This window comes from Pezoporus wallicus, unplaced genomic scaffold (genome assembly GCF_028554395.1).
Source record: "Pezoporus wallicus isolate ANWC-B61680 ecotype Strahan unplaced genomic scaffold, APGP_CSIRO_Pwel_v1 contig_8075, whole genome shotgun sequence".
Taxonomy (NCBI): domain Eukaryota; kingdom Metazoa; phylum Chordata; class Aves; order Psittaciformes; family Psittacidae; genus Pezoporus; species Pezoporus wallicus.
This window is the reverse complement of record NW_026641508.1, coordinates 518,411-539,884: the sequence shown is the minus strand read 5'-3', so window position 1 is coordinate 539,884 and position 21,474 is coordinate 518,411. Positions and strand designations below refer to the sequence as shown.

General features: G+C 38.4%; 1 protein-coding gene across 7 annotated transcripts in view; it reads right to left on the bottom strand.

The window, feature by feature from the left end:
• Positions 1-21,474, bottom strand: part of AFF2 (ALF transcription elongation factor 2) — a 363,928-nt gene that overhangs the window by 74,684 nt on the left and 267,770 nt on the right. For all 7 annotated transcript variants that reach the window (XR_008974179.1, XM_057424103.1, XM_057424100.1 and 4 more), the window contains 2 exons: positions 15,593-15,644; positions 1,215-1,252 (listed from right to left, as the gene is read on the bottom strand). Coding sequence is in view for 6 of the 7 variants with exons in the window: in XM_057424103.1 (XP_057280086.1) it covers positions 1,215-1,252; positions 15,593-15,644 (90 nt within the window). In the remaining variant the exon portion in view is untranslated. The remainder of the gene's footprint in view (positions 1-1,214; positions 1,253-15,592; positions 15,645-21,474) is intronic.

Sequence of the window (21,474 nt, the reverse complement as noted above, 5' to 3'; positions counted from 1 at the left end):
CTGAACTAGCCCTATAGGCGAGAGAGGTTCCTTGTCTTATCAGAAGTTTCATGTGCTATCAGGTCCCTGCCAGATCTTACTTCTAATTTTTATCAGATTGAATGAAACATAAAGAAAGAGTGATTTATGATTACCCTGCATCTTGCCTAATCACTCCAACGAGTGCTCACACACATTTTGCATTCACCTTATAAGGTGCAAATATCTATACATGATGGAAGCCAAGTAAGAAGTAGAACTGTATTCTTTTGTTATATGTGCTAAACCACAATGATTTGTGAGTCCTGTCAGTGCATGTTCTTACAAATACAAAACCACTCCAGCCCAAAAGCCAGCATAATCAGCAAACTACTATAAAAATAAAAGCATTTCCCCTGTCTATAACAGGAATATACAGTTACTGCGACTTAGTTAAACTGCAATGATCACCTCCTACTGAAGCTAAAAATATGTGTTTTATTGGTACATAAGAGCCCATTAAAACCCGAGTATTCATTATTTAAATTGAATCACTGACTGTTGGTAGCTTTAACTGAAAATGGCTTTTCTCAAAGAGCCAGGACATCTATATAGCAACTTTCTTAATTCAATGATATATGGTTGAGTGTTGCTGCTAGTGCCCTAAGATTTAAGAACTTCCCATAAAATGCCCTTGAAATTGCTCCCTAGTAGCTTGCTCATCCTTCACACAGTCCTACTGAAAAGAGCAGAAACATACGTGTGTGTATGGTATGAGAGATGCACACAGGGAGTGAGAAAGAGCTCTTAATCAACAGGATGGCAAAGCCTTGATACGTAGGTGCAAAATATTCCCATGTGTCTAGAAATCATTTGGCACATTCCTAGTTATTTCCCCCCTGTCAGACCTCCTCAAGGATTGCAATTAAAAATCACAATCTTTTTAGCATGTACAAACATCCCCAAGGCTAGGAGCACTATGTATTGAGTATGACTGTGATATTATTTGGCAGCTATTCATAGACAACACATTAATTTATGGAAACTGGATGAAACTTGGGGAGTGCGATCACTAGGGACACATGAGAAATCGAAAGCTTTCCTCACTGATACTGACCTTTTTATAGCTATGATTAGGGGCATCTTGAAATCTATTATCTCTTTCCTCGCCCTTCTTGCTGTCCTAGTCTTTTTAGTGATCGTATACAACAAGTTGGTTAGACTAGCATTTTCAAATGGATATAAAAAGAACTTACTTTACAGGAATATTCCTCAATTTTGTCTTTTCGGCAGCCTGTAAACAGAAGAGGGGTGGGGGAAACAAACAATTAGGCAACACACCAAAGCACAACCAAGCTGCAAGCAAACATCAACCTGTGGATGCTCTCTGGAAGTGTGTACGTCACTCTTCAGGAATAGAGCACTACAGAGTTTGAGCACTTCTGCCCCAGTCTGTGATATCAGCATGGTTTGTTTATTTTTAATGGCCACGAGTGTTTAGGAACTGCTCATTCAGGGCGATTACTTCATTTACCACTCTGAGGTCTGGTCCCTTTGTCATAAGCTATCTTTCCATATCTGCAACAAGAACAACAGGAAAAAATAATGGGAAGAATGGACTCCATCTCCAAAACAGTTTTTATTCACCAGCAACAGGAAAGGGCAAGGGATGACCAAATGTTCAGATCAATTTCCTCTTGTGAAACCTTTGAGAAAGCACACTCCAAATCATCTAAATGAGTAAATCTTTGGGCCTCTCGGCCTGCACCACCTCAGACATGGAGCCTGGTTCCAGTTTATTGCTGAACCCATTGATCTGTGTACAGTCCATTTATCATTCATGAAAAGAGCCAGTGATCTTCACAGTATATTAGAAGAAACAACTCAGATCATCTGTCAACGGCCCTCTTATTTCTGTTTCCCTCTCCACAGGGATTTCATCTCCTTCGATTCTTCTTGAATTAAAATGTTGCTAAGCAACACAGCTGGGGGCAGCGATGGCAGAGCCGCGCCAGTCTATCACACTGGTTAAGCTGCTCGAGATTTTAGTGGAGGTTTTATGCTTTATTAATGCTTCTGTGGCACAATTATGTAATCTGAAACAACCTTGCATCCCCCCTCTGATTTTTTCCAGAACAGGTAAATGACGTTTTAACACAAGAAGGCTTGAAACATCACCTTTGGATAAACTGATGTGGCCATATCGCTTCAGAGAACTCCTAGCGTTTGCTAGAACCAGACTGTAATAGATTTAAGCACGAAAAGTGGTCAGATGGTTAGTGAGATTACAAGCACGGATAGCGGTGAAAGGCAAAATTAAGACAACTGATCCATAAACCTATTATAGTAGGGGAAGTTTTAGTGCTTAATTACATTCACAGATATTTTTATAAAGCCTATCAAAATTGAGAAGGGGGTTGGTGAGGAACTTTAACCTTTGCTATGCTTAAGGATGGGAATAAAAAGGTTCCAACATAGGAACTGCTAATGTTAGCAGTCCTGAAAAATGCTCATATTGCTTTTGAGGAATTAAAACTTTTATGAAAACCTTTTGAAACCTCTGGGACCTGCACAACTGGGTTCCAAATTTTGCCAGAATGAGTTTTCCTCTGGACTCTACAACAGGGCTAGTTTTTCAAAATACCTGCTGTTTTGGCACTTTTGCCTCCAATCATAGCAAACATAAAATCTGTGTTTAAATCCATAGAAATCCCCAATAATGAGTTTAAAATATGGGAGAAGGAATTAGAGCTTGCGAGAGCTAAGATGGGAAAACATCAATCCTCTGGGCTGGCTCCCAGTGTGCAAATAAAATGTGGACTTTTTCGTTTGGACTGTATTTTTCATCTAAAGAATAAATCAATGAATGCATGATAGGAAACAATTATACTAATTGTACAGTAGGGTTGCTAAATAAAACACTTAAACCTCAGGAAATGCTAAACTTAAGATTGCACAAGTAAGTGTTACAGACCCAAACCTAATTATGTACTCTCAAACAAGCATATGATGAACTGGGATCCCTGCCTCATTAGTGAGATAATGTGAGTTGCCCCTCTTTCCAATGACACTCTCCTAAATCTCCCCTTTTCAGGAGTGCAAACACAGAGTCAGAAGCATGTTTTTAAGAAATCTTTCTGAGTAATAAAACACATGTAACAACACACAAATGCTTCATTTAAAACGGATTAAAACACCATCAAAAATAGCATTTCAGTTTCCCAAGCCTCCCACTAAACGCCAATTTCAGTCCCATCCTACAGGGAACTAAGATTATTTTTAAAGCTCATAAAGAGCCTTCCACAATGGCAGAGGTTTTTTTGACTGTACAATGGTATTTTGCTTGACCCTTTTACATACCAAATAGCTGGACTACTACAATTTTGAGTTCAAGCATGTGATGCTTGCATCTAAATCAGTTTTTCCCCCCTGAATTATTAAAAAATCACTACACAAAACCTGTTATCAAAATACAGATAAAGAAAAGAGAAGAGAAGAGTGAAGAGTGTCTAGGATCACAAGTAAATAATAATGCAGTCAATTCTAATACAAAGTATAGCAGAAGATATTCTAGAAAGTATGTGCATGATGGTGTGAGCTAAGCTGTTTACATGAAAGATTAAAGAAGAGGAAGATATTTCAGGGAGTGAGAATTGGCAATGTCAAAGTCATAGAATACTAAAGAGTAGAGTCTAAACTGGATGTTTGATTTTCTGATTACTTAGCTGCGCTGATGGCAACTGTTTACCCTGAAAGAAATGGGGTAGCTTTCAGAAGAATTACAGATATATGTTATTATCTTGGACCATGATGATTCTAGCACTTATCTTTCCTTAGGTTTTTACATGAGGAATTTCCACATTTTATCCCTTTGTTACTGAGAGAAGGCACTTTCCTAACTTTTAAGAAAAGGCACATGCTGGAGGGACACATGGGTCCTCCACACATAGGCCCATTCACAAAGAGCTTTAAAAAATCTTGCAAACTCTCAGGTTAATGTACATGCCATCCTAGTTTAATGTTGGATGGTCAAGCAACTGGCCATTTCCTATTACAAACGATTCAGTGTGCCTCTGAGTGCATTTGTGGTGATGTTAAACACAGCACAGAATGCATGTCAGGGATTCTGCCTGAGACAAAAATGCAGGATCTGGCCTCCTGCTTTTATTTGTCTTACAGGTGTTGCTCATTCATTTTTCAAAGTGTATTTGTTGCGGTATCATGAGCATGCTCAGTGCAGAAGATAAAGGAAGGCAAAATCAAAGTGACATTAAGTAACTCTACACGTTAAGCTTTGATGCAGAAATATATTATCTGAAAATATTTGGTGTGCAGCAGGTCTGTCAATTAGAGCTAATTATTTTTCTCTGATCAGGAAGAATGCAATCATGTTTTAGGCAGGTTTCTTTGAAATGTACGTCTTTTATATAACTTCATTATAGGAAAATACTTCTTCCAAATTACTTTTTTTTTCTGGGCTGCTTAGCTATTGACTCAAATTGTCTGTGTTGAGTAGTTCCCTCTGCTTTGATAATTAACTTTTGATCATTACTGAATTTAGCAGCTCTAGTCAGATGTGTTCGTAGCCATCCTCCTCAACTATTTCAGTGTTCATCGCCTTTAATCTCTGAACAAAATGATCTCATTGAGGCTCCATCAGCCTTGCTACTCAGTTAATAATTCCTTTTTCTCATCTTCATGACTGAGTTTGATTTGTTTTAGACTTGATGCGAGCTTTAGATTATTAATTTAAGATATTTCAAAGAAAAACATGTTTTAAGAGTTATTTTTTATCTTTTCTTTTCAAATAAGAAACTGGGTTTAAATCCGCAACAATTCCAAACCTTCATGTATTAAAAGTACTATCTAGAAACAGAGCAGGTAGGAGGTCTCTAAACATTACACCCTAAGTGGGAGATGGTGTGCAGAAGATTGGAATGAAATCAGACTGGTATAATGTAATATTCAATGGGTGTTAGGAGAATTACATCATGGGACCTTTGTTAATTTTGAGCTTGAAAACATGCATTAAAATAATTTAGGATGATTAGAAAATGGAAGCCAGAGTGAACCAGACAATCATTTCACTTTAATTGCAATTTCCTTCTGATTTTTATTTTACAATTATGGCCTTTCCATAATTGTGCCTCTGCTCTCTAAGACCTTATTTCAACAGCTGACTCTAGTGTTGAATAAGAAGGAAGATGATGAAGAATACATGAAAAGCAGTAAGATGTACAGGATCATCATCAGAGAATATTTGCCCAGAGATGTTTTCCCATGACTTTGAAAACTGCGAATGACTCCTACCTCTTATGTTGCTTACACCTGATTTTGACACTAGCTCTTTCAGCTTTAGTTCAAGAACCACCACAGGTTCTTAGTTCTTAGCAAGTATTTAACTATTACACAAAACAGTAAACATGCAAACAAGCATAAACTGCTTCTAGATTGTGCACAAGGACCACAAAATGTAGAAATTGATGCTTTTCTTTATCACTATCAATTATTGGACTGGCTACTGTATAGAACGAAACAGAAAAAATACTCCAATGAATACAACTTTCCTGCATCAGAAAGACCTGAGGAGAATAAACTGAGAAGAGACTGGCTCAAAAATATCAAAGTAAAATAACCAACATCTTCAGAAACAAATTAGATTTTTGATCAAGCGCAGTGAAAGTGTCTGCTACCCAAATAAAATACATATTTGCCATTGCATAACTGAAAATTCAGGATTTTCAGGGAAAAGTATTTGATTTTGAGAAAGTGAAATCAGAAAAAAAAATATTTTTTAAGAATGCTTCCTCACCCTCTTGATTCAGAAGCACATCAGCCATGTAAGAAGGCCATTGCTGAGCCTCAAAGAGTTTCTTAGGGTGAGATGGATGGCACTTCATGCCACTGAACATGTTGGCAGAAGAAGGAAGGCCTTCATACTTATTTTCTTCCATGAGCGCCTGCAAATCTGACTCAGGTTAACCTCCCAGTTTCTAACCAGCTCTGTATGCTTGGGTGAATTGGTAAGTGACTCAAAAGAATTAAGTTTATAATCTATGACACTGTTCTCCTGTCCTGTAAGTAGAGACTTCTTGGAGACCCAATTCAATAGTATAATAAAACCAAAGACACTTTCTACATTAATTGAGTTGTATAGATAGGTTTATATATACACAGTCATATATCTGTATAGGTTGTAATTTGTCTTGGAAGTTATATTATACTGTTATTTACAGAAAATTTTTACCTATGATCCTAAGTAATGAACCAAAACCTACTATTTGTCAACTGCACTGTATGGTGCTCTGATTCTTACTGATACAGTTGGTGCTATGATTTCCTGTGGAGGACAAGAATGTAGTGCACAGCAAACAAACCATCCAAAACTGTGCTGGGAATCAGAAAACCCAAACAGAAGTGCTCAAGGATTAGAATGTGATAATCCATTCATGAATGTGTGTTATGTTTCTTTTTTCCCCTTCTTTACTTCGTGCGTTACACTCTCCTCTCCTGTCCCCTGATGTCAACAGAGGAGATTGTATTTCTTTCTTGCTAATTGCCTTTGACACGAAGTTGGCAACCTTGTATTTGAGATCCTGTGTGTGATATTCCACGTGAGTCTCACCTCAAGGACAAGTCCAATGTTACTGTATCTAGGACCAAAACCAGTGGAGAATATTCTCTCCTCATCATATTGTATTTTTAAAAAATAAGCATTTTTCTTTCAGAACCCGAACATGTGGGATGGATCAGCTAAGATCCATTTTTTGAAATATCAAGTTACCAAATGTGTTATCTACAAATCAGAATAGTTCATTGAACTCTCACTGTGTATAAACCAGAGAGAGCTTCTCATCACTGCTTTGAACAATGCAGTAGCTTTCATGGCTTCACAGAGAGCTGCTCAAGAATACTTGAAATACTGGAAATTTAATTTCAATTGGTGCGATGGAGGCTGGCTAAAAGGAAAAACAGAGTTTAAGCAACCAAACCTAAACCAGTTTGCCTGTGGGTTAGGAGTCACCTTCATCCTTGATGTAAAAGAACTGTTAATTGAGCAACAAGAGATATATTTGGGCTTCTGCCAGCATTTTTTCCCAAATCCCTACGTTTTCCTCAGGCCAATCAAACCAAGGAAATGTGCAAGAAAAACGTGGCCACTTCCCATTCCCGAAGGAGTATTCCATGTTTCTTAAAGAAATGGAGATAAGAGCGCCACACACTGAATGTGTACTACACTCCAAGGAGTGCTTGTTGCTTGTGTAGACATACCTGAGCTGGATCTAAATTAGCTCGTGTGGGTACTATGAATATTGTCACTTTTGTTGCACAGGCTTTAGCTTACTCAGTGTCTTTGGTGAACTTTACAATACAAACTGTTATGACATTCTGTCAGTGAACAGACTTGTTTCAAAGACAAGTCACATAACATGTATGCCTATTTAGGACTTTCTGACAGAAGAGGCTCAGAACAGTGCCCTTCTCCTCCAGTTGTTTTGATATATGCTGGAATCTTTAAAAAAATGCTTTAGTTGAGAAGTTCCTAATTGTACTAATTTTGACGCCTTCATCCAACAAAGGAGAAATTGTAATATGACATTACAAATTCTACGGGTTCTATTTTTGTAGTCTTACAAAACATTGTCAAGTTGCTTTACAAATGCTAATCAATGTCTCATGAAGTTTAGTAGATTCAAATGCTCTGACAATACCAATTGACTTGGTCATTGCAGAGTTCTATGGGAGAGAAAACAACTCCTGGCTAGAGCTAGGCCTGATTTTTCAGAATTGTTTTATTTGGAAAACAAATATATCAGCCGTGGTGACAGAAAAAGTTGGGAAAATTGTACTGAGTGGTCTAAGTTTAAGAAAAAAAGAAAAATCAAACCGGAATTCTGGTTTGAAAAATAATTTCCTAGCAAATAATTTGGCACAAATTCATTACAAATGACCTAGGATGATAATCTTATTGTGGAAATATAAAATATCTACTTAGGAATAAACCTCATTATTTGTTGTCTTATTTACTGATGGATGATTTTTCTAAAATTTGTCCTTGGTTCAACCCTCCAGATGGCAAATAAAGAAATTAAAAAAAATCCATTAATTGTTTCATTTACTCCATACCCACATTTCAACATGTTAATCACATGATTAAAATCTTAAGGAGGCAAAAGAAATAGGGAAAAGTTTAGTAAACACTTCTAAGAGAAACAGAAATTCTTCTCTAAACTTCTCCACAACCTCTGTATTTCTAGTTTCCTAGTTCTAACTGAAGAAGAGTAATCCTTTGTATCTCCATCCCTGAAACTTACCTGAACAGTGCTGACATTTTTTGAGGTCTTATAATGAGGGACTCTTTTAGTGTGCAATGTCCAATTGTTACTTTTGCAACGATCACAAGAGTTATAACTTTCTGTTTTAAAAATGGAAAGGAGAATAGGCAGACATCTCAGAAACAGCCCCTTGTACCCCTGCTCATTTGCAGTTTATGCCCTTAGATTTTCCTTTGTGGCAAAGGCCTTTATCTCATTCCTTCGGGAGTCTAAGTCCTCTCCTAAGTCTGTTCCCTACTCTAAATCAATGAATAGTTCCCTAGACTTGAGAAGCAAAAGGGCAGAGTCAAAGAGTACCAGGAGTGGCAGTGCTGGGAAGATGTAAATTGATGTTGCTATTGTTCACACCACCCATTTATTTCCTGGGCAGGACTAAAGACTTTGAGGATTTTAATTTACACTGAACATTACATTTATACTGGATGTTAAAGCTATTACAAACAGGCAGCAGAGGTAACAAAGGTAAACACATGAAATAACACTTTGCTGACCTTGGTCTGGTTTAGTACATTGCTCAAATGACTTACCCAATTACTAAATTGCACATCTCCAAAAAATAAATTTAATAATACTGTCATGAAATTGGTAGTTTTGTAAAGCAGGCACGCTCTCTGTGAGAGCACCCTGTCCAAATCAATTGCACCGTCAGACTGTTGTCCTGACCCGTCCCTACAAGCAGGCAGAAGGTCTGCTGTGGGAAGATCCATCCTGCCAGCACAGCATGGAGCACCTCCAACCCCAGCAAACCTTGCAGTGGCAGATGAATTCATAGTAAGAAAAATGAAGGTGTTTAGTTCTCATTACTGTTCTCCTTCTGGAATACCTCCAGGGGAGATCTACTTTCACTTCTTCTCACCTTATTCTGGCTGACAGAAGCTAATTACTGGATTTATCATGCCCTTTTCATCACCTACTATATGCTTGTTCTGGCCACCTACGAATCCCTCCTTGTACTGGTGTAAAAAACTCCCAAGAATTTAGATTTTGCAGCTCACAGACGGTTCCTTGGGCATTTACAAAAGAGTGACACTGCAGATGGCCAGTGTAAAAAAGCCAGACACTTTCTTTACCAAAATGCTTCACAAGGCATTCATGATAAAAGTCACACTCTGCTTTTGAGGAGAAAAAGGAGATAAATGTTTCCTATGTGGTCAGGTTAGTGAATGTTGAGCAGTAAGATGGCCCACAGATACCAGACTTCAGATTTATTTTCATAGGACAGGACGGTGAAGTCTGGCTTTTCTCTTAACAACAATGTGGGCGTCAATCAATTATCTCACCTGCTGCTGCCTCTGCTTCTTGCCAAAACAATATAGAGCTTTTGCATTAGTGGCATACATAGCAAGAGGCCCTGGGGAAATATATTTTTCCTCCATGCTTATAATAAAGACTCCTTTACAAAAAAACAATGTATGCACAAGCATGCACATGACCCATCCTGTGGACTGAAAGCTGCATCTTTCTCCTCCCTCCCACTCCAAAAAGGCTGGCAGGACTCCAGTGTCTGGTCCTTATGGCTGTACTGAGGAGCAATTGGCCTTTCCACCTCTGTTTAATTAGTAATGGAGGCATTGAGGTTTTTTTAGAGCTCCTCCTTTAGGTGAATGATGTCTTACGGCATGGCTGAGAGCCTGCCTGCTTCAGGCTGGTGGCATGAAAAACTAAACCCAAGAGAAGCACCTGCTGAAGAGAGTGCTGAGGGGCTATGACGTGCCTGCTTACTTGTGACAAAGTGAGGAGAGGACTTCCTGCAGGTGTATTTACCCATCTTTTCAACTAAGGCATTTCATTCTCCCTTTGTTAAGGCTGCCTACCTACTAGTATTTTCTTTTTGTGTATTATTTTCTCTACTGGGAAGGAGGATTTTTGGTACACTGAACTAGCAGTGCACACGGGGAACCATGGGAAAGGCAAGTCAGTGGGAGGGATGAGGCTCCTCTGGTTCCTGTGCTGGTTTGGGCAGCCCCTGTCCCAGCACCCAGGTAAGAGCATGACTGCAACCTGCGCGGGCAAACGTATCACATTGTCAATCTGTAGTACTGTGCAACCATGTGTCCTGAGGGTTGTTCCTCACTGATGGATGATCTCCACGATAACAACACGTGCAGAAACAATTACATAAGATTCTGTGAATTTGAACAGGTTAAAAACTTTTGATAACATTGTGTATTTCAGTGGTGTGGCATGTTTTTTCCTCATAACTGCAGATCTCAGAGTGGTTACTGAAAGCTTCTGCTGATAATAAACAAATATATGATATGAACCTATGTCATTACCATGTGAATGATGACCTTAGACATGTCAGCCATCAAATATCTTATTACCAAAAATTTGTCTAAGGGAAGCTTGACTATTCATTTTACACAGTTGATGATACAGTTGATGATGTATGGTTGTTTCAACTAGTGTTGTGCAGAACAAAATAATTTGAATATAAACTAAAACAGACTGAGGTAGCAAGAAGAGACATCGTCATGAAAGGATTTTTCATGGTTACAGACTGACAAGGTTGGAGAATAGCTTCTGTTTTCATTAATGGCTTAATGAAAACATTCCCTTACAATTATAAAACATGATTATAGATCTTAAACACTAGGCTGTGGGTTCTTTATCAAAGCACACACTGCTGTGGCTACAACTGATGCTGCATCACACTGGGATTTCAATGCAACCCAATGACAGATAAACTGTTTACATTAAAAGACTCTATCAAAGTTATTTTGCACCTAGTTTCATCCTAATCCATCTGTTTTTTTCTATAGCTTTGACAAGATGACCTCTCTCCCTGTGTGTGCAGTATTGATGTCATTACTGAAGAGCTGTTCTTCAGCCTTTCTGCTGATAACAAAATAAATGGAAATGTAGAGAAACCTTGGGGAGGTAAACAGCATGTTCAGGATCCAGCTAAAAATGGGAAAAATTACAACAGGAAAGGATACCTATTGTTAGAAGAAAAGTGGTCACTGTTCCACTTTAAAAAGTGTTTCCACGATACGATGAAGCCATACTGTGTCTTAGAATTCCATAAACTTAAAAAAAAATATTAACTTGAAGAAAAGCTTTGAAAGCTCAGTATGCATTGTAAGAATTCAAAGCTCAGCCTATGGCTGATCACCTTTTTAGGCTGAGCTACAAAGTGAAACATTTTGTATGTAATTACCTAATAATAACCTAGCAAAAAAGGAATAATTCTGTTTGTGTAAAATACAAATGATAAAGCAGGGCCAGGGATTATGTGCATGTCTTCTGTTTGTGTGGTTATCAGAGAACTAGCAACAAAGTGGCAATCATTAAGTGAAAGAGGAAAAAAAAATCAAGTAGATAGGAAAAACACCTTACTGATTTGTTCTGCCAGAAACACTTTATACATAAAATACTGAAAATGGAGTACGTCTGTAACTAGTATCAAAGTTTCTTTGGTTCAAAAACACACAGAATGCTAGCAATGTGCTTTAAATTAAGCATGTATTTCAAAGGTTAACAGGACTATTCCTTAGGCAGAAGAACAAAGAGGAGCTGGTTGAAGAAAATTGGGTACACTACAGCTACTTAAAATACTGCATCCAGGCACAAGTCATTTGGATGCCTTTGAGCTCAAAGCTAATTTGAATTATACAGAGGTGCTTTAAAGAACAAAAGTACTAACCTGTGTTTTATCTAAACTCCTTCAGCTGAAATGGGCTATTAATTAAAAATCTTCACCACTCTTCCTAATTTTTGATGTATTTTTTAACAGAATAATAAAGCCATCTAAAAGCTCCATCCTTCCTCACAGAAAAGTATTAACATTAGCATCTCTGAAATGCCTTGTCATCTAATAGTTTTACTAACCACATGTCTGTCATCTGCCTTGACTACATCTCTCATAGCCAACCTAAAAATATTGGGCACCAGGACTTCTAAATGCAATACTGATACATATGCCAACATTCCTCTCAGTGACAATACTACAGGAGTTTACAATTCAGGCAATGCTTAAATGTTACGCTATCTCTCAAATAATACATTACACAGATGTGTACTAGTATTATAAATATGTGACATAAAATCTATTGGGTTGGTCAGTGTGCATATTAAAAACCATTCAAGTTGGTCAAATTGTGGATAACTTAAAACTTTAAAGACAGCAATTTTAATAAAACTGTCAATACAATTTTCTGTGTAAAAACATTTGACACTGATTATGCTGCTTATATTGAAAGAGAAAAACAAGGTCTATATCTTTAGATCTTATATTGAACTGTGAGTACAGCATCAATAACTGCTTCTCAGCTGTAAATGAAAATTGATTCTAGATCTAACCTGTCGTTTTCTGTGTGTCTTTAATCCCAAATCACCCTCAATGAGACATAAGAATCAGCATTTTGTCTGTGGGACAAAGAACATGTCATACGGCCAGCTCCGAGGTGTCTGTGCTGAAGATGCTGTGGGGGGTGTTTATGTGTAGGTGGCAACTGTGATCTCTCTAAGTGAGGCCCAAAATGTGACGACAGGAGTTTGCAGCTGGGGTGGAGAGACTTGTAACTTGCCTCATGCTCTATTGCAATGATCAATATGGTCCAAAGCTTTACAGATCTAAGTCTGCAATGAACATCTCACTGGACTTCCTGCCTGTCAGAGCCCAATGAAACTCACTTGACAACTTCTGCATCAAGCCCACAGCTGCCAGAAGTCTGAAAGGAGAGGGATACAGGGTTTCCATGCAATTTGCAGCAGCTTGGCACTAGTAGTTTGGATTTCTAGTCAGCTCTCACTCGTTGAAGCTTCACAAGCCCTCTAGAGTGGAATTAAAGTGTAGAGCCTCCCTTCAAAGAAGCTTTTTCTTGGTGATATATGTTGCTAGGCCATCATCATGTGTGCCTGAACCAAAAAAGACCTAACAGTTACATTAAGGAGGCTTCTCCACATCATTTTTGTACCTCTTAGGAACAATTTCCTGCTATTCAAAATCCTGTTTGAAAAATGAATACCAAAAGCGGGCAGCATGTTTAGTAATAGCGTTGCTAATGATATCTATAGAATAAGTATCTTCCACTAACTTCAACCTGGTAGTTCTCATCCTATCCAGAAAGTAGGCTCAGCTTCTCAACTGGTATGACCCACTGTAGCTATTGTGCGTTGGGTTTCTCCTCAGGGAGAAAAGGAGGGAAAAGTTTAACACCTGAAAGAGCACAAGGTCCATAAACCCCTAAATAAATGCAGAAATAAGTGCGCTCATTCATAGGAGGGAAAGGGTAAGACAGAAGAGCTTTGTTTCTTGCAGACAAGCTTCTAACAGTCTTCCACCATGATAAATGGACTACTGGTACTCTCAGAAGACAGGCTGATAGATCAAACTCTCTCGACACTATAGACATTCACTAAAAGTTGAGATCAAGGTGCATTTATGGATTAGTGTCACTACTGCCCCTGCTGTGTAGAGACTGAAAGGTTCCTAGCAACTCTTGAAGAACAAATCCTAGGGCTCCCTACTGACCACTGTTCTCAAAGAATTTAAATTTCCCTGAAATACAAGTAGAAATAAAGATAAGACAATTTATTTTTACATACTATGTTTTTACTAATAAAAATGTGCAAATGCTAGTGTTCATGCTTCACACTGGCTTCAAGCCTAAAGTAAAAAAAGTCAGAAATATTATCAGGACAATGATTCCATAGAATCCATTTTCCTCATAGAAATGTTGCATAAACTGTTAGAATGGTTTTGAGCTGAGAGGTTTAATTTTTTTCTCTCCCCATCAGAATGCACATGTATGTACAGCTGAATTACAATGGTCATTTGGCTGAAAAATCTTCATGTTAAAACCAAAAAAGTATTTTTCTAACCTTGGGCTGCACAGCTGAACAATAAAGATTGTAAAGTTCATATTTTCTAATTGCCTTGATCAGTCACCCTTGAATGAATATTTTATATACCTTTTGGAGAATATACAGTCAGAAACCACTGCACGCACTTTGCTGATGTTTATGTGCCTGATCAGCCTTTTTTTGCCATTTCTAATACTCCTTAAAGAGGTATGGCAGAAGCTGCTAAAGCTTGAAGGCACAGCCAGTGGAATGGTAATATATCTCCATTTCTGTATTTTGGGCATCTCATTATCACAACGTCATTTTACAGGACTATTTGGCCAAGTTACCAATACATGAGGAAATCTGCTGGTTTCACAGGCCACCATGTTTATACATCACATTGCACAAGAACAGGCTTTTGATCTTTCAGATTCAGAAGACAGCACAAGTCTAACTTGGTGCTAAAAAATACTGACTGTATGACTAAGGGGTCAACTGACACCAGAAGGTAAATCTTTCCTGGCATGACCCTAAAGAGCGGATTAGGTGGTTTGAAGGAGAACATTTAAGTGGTTTAAAAATAAATAAGAAAGAAAGATCGACTTATAATTAACATTTCCCAGGATGAGCAGATGATCTTATGCAGAATTATAGCATTATCTTCCTCTCCATTGCAGATGTTTAAACATTTGAGCCTACTGCATATATAAAGTAACATGAAAGAGGAATTTAACCCAAAATTTTTTTTTTTTTTTTTTTTTTTTCTGGTAGGAATGTTGATAATATGAATTTCACCAGCCTTATTTCCAAGCATTATCCATAAATATTTATAAAGTAGGAAGAATAGAGAATGATATGAGCAAGATATCTGAAAATGATTCTTCATTAACATCCCAAATAGCTTGAGAGAGTTTCAGTACTGATTTACAGCTCCACAGAGGATTTTCCCCTCTCACAAATGGGAATCACTGGATTACTGACTATGGACTCCCAGTCCTTTACTCATCTGCTTGGAATAAAACTTACAGACCCAGTCTTCTCAGGTGCAACTGTACAGTGCAAACCAACTCTGCAGTTGTGCTGGTGGTCTGATGTGGTCATTTTATACCCATTTCCAAACAGGTAATCAATTTCAGAAATCGAATGCAAAACAAGTGAAGGCTGTTCCAGAGACAGCTTGGTACAATGAGGGACACAAATGCAGAGCACGTTAGCTGTTCCTGGGTGATGCCATGTGTGGGTTTTAATTCCAAGGCTAGGAAGTTATGTTTTGGTTTAATTTAATCTACTTCACAAAGTTAATTCAGCAAAACTGACAAAATGCACTCTTATTTGAGAATAAGTTTCCTTCCACATAGGTTCTATGTGCAAGCAAGATTTAAGTTAATGATTCTGCTGCATAAGAAATGCTTTTGATTAAATACAGTAAACCAACATACAATCACATTCAACTGATGAAACAACTTTGTCAGATTATATGGTCTATGCATTTATACAGATGTATTTACCTGTTCATTGTCATCTTCATCACTGCTGAGTTTCAGATCATCCTCAAGCATTCTGAAAAGACAGTAAGCAATACAGAATTACATTTACTGAATTAACTTCATATACAATGGGCTGAGTCTACCCTTCAGCAAATCAGAGGAAAAATTCCCTTTCAATTCCAGAAGAGCAAAATCAGATCTGTTGCAATTAAACTGAATAGTTCATGTATGTATTAGTCCTGTGTGATGCTAGGTGAGAACAAATGACTTTGAGGCTCATCCATCATAAAGTTTGGCAGCTCCTCTTTCATGTCCTCTTCTATTTGTACCTTGTCTCACAGTGATTACCATATACACCTACGTATATTTCTAAATCAGAAGGTGGAAGTGAAATTCAGCTCTGAGACTGTTGAAAAACCTGAGAAAAAGTCCATGTCTCATTCTTGATCTAGGGCATCACTGATCTTCTTGGAGAGTGGTACCAATTCCTATCTTATCAAAATGAGAATGGTGTGGAAAATAGCAAGAAAAGGAGGATCTTGTGTGAGGTCTGATGGGACCTCACAATTGTTGATACCTGAAGGCAGAGCAAATGTCTTCCAAGCTAGGAATCTGCTAATTCATATCCCCATTTTTATTTAAGTACAAGGAAATCTCACATGACTGTTCCCTGCCCTTGGTTAAAGGGGAAGAAAACTCTTACAAGATGTGGCTCTCCCAGTACCACCTTCCTTTCCTTTGGCACAAAACTCGTATTACTACTTTTTTTTCATTCTGAGACTTGGGTATGGTAAAACATATGGGGTAAGAAACCATATTATCTGCTGTTACATTTTGGCAGAAAACACCTCTTTTGAGGTCTGTCTACCCAGAGAGACATGACTAGTAGCCACCAAATACACTCCCATATAGCTTCTCATACATTCATGCTTTTATCTGGTGGTCTTCCTCAGAGCAGATATTCCTTTGGGTACACTCCTACCTCACACCCATCTTTTCACCTTGACAGATTCTCTTATCACACGATAACGTACGGATGAATTGGCACATCTCACCCAGATCCACTGTGACAGCCACTAAAATCGCTGAGCTTCCTTTCTCCCAGTCCGAGCTCCTTTACCCACGGCAGGAGGCTCGCAAATTGCAATTACTGTTTCCTTTCTGCCTTGATGGAGACTGAAGTCTATGATTTTTTATTGTTAGCCTTTAAATAACTGTAGCAATCAATGGATGTTCTGTTAGGAAGGTTTTTTTTCTGTTTGAAGACTACCAGTAAATCATGGAAGCCTCCTGGTACAAGGAATTTTAAAGAGGGGACAATAATCCAGACGTGGAAATATCAAAAGGTTTGAAGCCCTGCTGATGCTCTTAAAATGAGAAAGTGCAAGGAGGTCTTTAAACTGGTTTGTAAGTCATCCGTCTTTCTGTGACCTCTGTTGTCGGGCAGCTCAGTGGTTACAAAGTATCTGGACACATAACTACTAGTCATTAATGTCTTGATAAATGGCAGGTGCCTCCCTGTAATATGTGAACCCATAAAAGTAAGAACTGCGGCATGGGTAAAGAATCTTCTAAAAGTAAGAATTTGTGGTGGGTTGACCCTGGCTGGATGCCAGGTGTCCATCAAAGCTGCTCTGTCACTCCCCTCCTCAGCTGAACAGGGAATGGGAAATATGACTAAGGGCTCGTGGGTTGAGGTAAGGATGGGGAGAGATCCTTCACCAGTTAATGTCACAGGCAAAACAGGCTTGACTTGAGGAACTTAGTTTAATCTATTACCAATCACATCAGAGTAGGGTAATGAGAAACAAAACCAAATCCTAAAACACCTTCCCCCCACCCCTCCCTTCTACCTGGGCTGAACTTTACTCCTGAATTCTCCACCTCTCCCTCCCAAGTGAAGGAGGGAGATGGGGAATGGACTTGTGGTCAGTTCATCACACATGTTCTCTGCTGCTCCCTCCTCCCCAGGAGAGGACTCCTCATACTCTTCCCCTGCTCCAGCACAGGTCCCTCTCAGGGTCAACCCTCGCATCCCTCCCTGCTTCCAAACCCTTGCCATGCAAACCCAGTGCAGAATTTTCCATGAAATATTAATTTTTAGAGGCCTGGACTCTGGTGATGAACAGGAACTTTCAGTGTTGTTTATCTAGCAGACACATTCATTTGTTTCCCCAGTGTCATTACTTGCTGTGCTATTCTCAGTATCTTGCTGTACCTTGATCTATCCACAGTCCCAGACTGTTATCTGCAAGTCTCATTACATACCAGAAGGACAATACCCCCAGGAAACTGAGACCATCTTCATACAGGACTATATCATTCTGCCTCTTAACTCTAATTCAATCCTACACTCCTACTTTTAAACCTACATCTCACTTTAATGTGTAAATTATCCAATGCTTTAAAGCAGTGCTGCCAGATAATGCGTTCTATTATTATTTTTTAATGCAGATCTAAGAGGACATAATATAAAGGATCTTTTCATGAATGAAGCCCAAAGGGTGGTGGGCTTTTTTTCTTCCTTACCAGCTACTGGGCTTTTTTTTTTTTTCTCATTTGTTACATGTTAAATTCCTTTTTGACATATCCTGGTAGAAATAAACGAAACAGGACAAAGAAAATCCCATATTGGATAAATGGAAAGAACAAAGAAGAAAACATAAAAAAGATAAATGGATACACTTACTAAACTAACCAAACAGCCATCTGAAATGGCTGATTAATAACTATCCTCATACAGGCTATACTGCAGACACTTTCTAACAAGTACAGTAAGCACAAGACATATTTATTGAATATTGAAAAATATAAAATGGATATAAAACATGATTAGTAGGAAGGACAACTGTTAGAGTTGGTTTCAGATAAACTAAATTTGCAGGATTTATGAGTTCCTTCAAGAGACTAATGGATGTTCAGATGACTAGAGAGAGGAAAAAAATTGGATTTTTGTATTTCTTTAGCAGTTCCAAGCTTATCACTTGGAGTATATAACTCTTCTTAGCCTGTTCTGCTAAATGAAGAATATGTCACCCCATTCAGTTACAAAACTCAAAGGTTAAACAACTAAACCACATAGCTTCTAAAATGCATCACACTCTCCTGGCAGATGGAATAATTGAAGAGAAACTAGTATGGTATCAACAATAAATATATGCTAGCCAGTGAAGTGAGGGAATAAATTAAAAATCCATTGTATTTGCAAATGAAAGTAGAATGTTGAAGGGTTCAAATAACCTGCTCCTAGAGGATATTGCTTAGAAGAGGTAATATTTTACAGACAGCAGAAGACTAGATGGTCTTCCACAATTTTAAAATGTGCTTAATATTCTGAAGACATGGGGCACAGTAGCTTGTACTGTTTAATGTTTCTATTAACTCTCATTTATAAGCAAGTGGCATCTGATCACACTCAAAGCCCAATATGGGCTTTTAAGATTGCCAGCAACCTTAATCCAAGGTGACTATTTCACTGTCATACCTAGAGAGGTAACCCATTTCAGCTTCACAGCCCTGAGACACAGGAACTCTGTATCTACAGCTATTCCAAACACTGTCTGGAGGGTTTGATCGTGAAATTAGGCCCTCTTGAGTGAGAGATCCCTGTAAATATGCATTTGATTTGTTCTGCTCTCTGTAACTGTTAACCTCAGAAACACCCAGACTGCAGAACACAGTATATTTGTTATGACGATCAGGCCAGCTATTAATAACGTTAAACTTACAATGAATACTGTCAATGAGGGCAAACCAAAGAGAAAACTGCCTGCATCAGAAAGCTATCTCCAGAGGTGCTATGAATTCATTTTATTTCCTATTCTTCTCTGACTCAGCTGACATTATTATTGAATATACATGTACTTGTTTGTCTTTTCATCCATGGCTAATGCAAAACACCACTTTAGGGAAAGAATGGGATTAAGCAGGATTTTTTATTTCATTATTAGAGCAATGCCATTTACCCTAACCGTTGAAGTTGTGTCAGCACATTTATAACAATCTACAATTTTCAGAGGTTTATAATTTGGAATGTGAAATTATTGCAAAGCAGAAATGTCAAGACAAAGCAACACATTTATCTGTGGTGTAAGCAGGGGCAATCTTGTTGACTGACTACAATACCCACTTCCTTCAGGGATGAATAGGCTCCCAAAGCAGATTGTTCCTACATTACAAATTTAACTAGACAAACAGCTGAATGGGGGCTTTATTAGGACGAGTTCTGTAAAAGTCTCACTAGAAATAATAACAGCAAAATATTATTTTTAGGAGCCTTTAACTTGTACCAGGCCTCAGAAGACAATGAGATGGATCGAAATGAGCTATTTTTGTAACAATTTATTATGATTTTGGCATAGCAAGCCAAATTTTTATATTCTCTATTTGACTCTTCACATATTTTCAAAGAGAAAAAAAAAATTAAAAAATGATGCCATGATAATAAACCAGTTTAAACATAATCAGAAACCTCCCTGTATCTGTCCTCTTAGCAGACAGTGTCAAAAGATTATGCTAGTCCCACCACGGACAACTGTTTCGTAGTAGGATAGACTCTGTCTTATACCCTCCAATCAACAGTTGTTACAGTACAAGTTACTCAGTTAAAATGTAAGTCTAGGCACAGACTTCAGAGAAGTCATGAATAGTGAGAGGCCAAAGCTGCAGAGCAAGATGACCTGGGCTTGCTGAGACTTTTGGAGGCACTGAAATAGGTTTTCCCACCCATCAGTGGAGCAAAGGCAGCAGAACCTCAACTTACTGGGGTGTCACCAAGCTCAGCTGCTTGCACGCTAAATTGGATTTGTACCCCAACTGCACTGTTGAGTTCAGCACGTGTTTTGTGCACACCAGACCTGTTCGCTTGGGATCCTCTGAATGAGCAAGTGAGGAGATGAGAGATAATCTCCTCCCTGAAAAAGCACTATCATAACTCAATTTCAGCTACTTTTGTAGAATATTCTGATCTTCTTAAACGAGTGTTTTCACAGCTCATCATCCTTTTTTTTTTGTTTCATGTACAGCATATTTAAAAGCTTTCTAGAAGTCAATAATGTCCAAATTGCCAGTAGACTTCTGAAAATGCCATGGTTTTTTTTTTTTTTCCTGCCCTGGTCTGTAGGGGTGTGATGGGAGTACACTGTGATTACAATAACATGTTATAGGTTCATCAAGCTTCATCAAGGAGAAGGTGCTCAAAAGGAAGCCTAACTAGGATGAGGTTCTGCATTTCTAATTTGCTCTGGGATCAGTTCATCACTGCACTGGAGCTCCTCTCAAATGTGAAAAAAAACCTCCTTGTGGGAATGAGAAAGATGGAAAAAAGGGAAGAGGGGGTTGCAAGCAGACAGCAAAGGCAATACTGGGCAATTGCCTAATCCTGAGCTGCCCAGAAAATTAATTCACCCATGTCAAATCACATTTGCACAAAATGCATATCCCATCTGGGTCAGATCACAACAAACACAAGTGTTGCTTCTACAGGAAGGAGGACAGGCAACGGCATTAACCACACAGAAATGCCACTCTTTTCTTGCTAGGTTTGTCTCTGGTAAAATGGGAACTTATTTATGAGATTCCTGCTTCTGAAAATATATAGCCAATTTATTTTTGTAAATGTGGCAACACTGTCTTTGCGACCTCAGTGGGCAAACCATGCTTCTGTCCCATTAGCAGGGTAGGATGTACTGCTTAAGTGTCTGAAGTTAAGGATGAAACTGTGCCTAGAGACACAAAAGACACAGCAAAGTGCTGACAGGGAGAATCAGTGGTTGGTATGGGAAGCAAATAGAGGATGTGGGTGCTCTCCAAGTGAAAAATTCCCTCCTGCTTCAACCTTCCACTGATACAAAAGGACAATTTTAAAAAGAGGTTTGTGTGATTTAGATTGAAGTAGCCTGTGC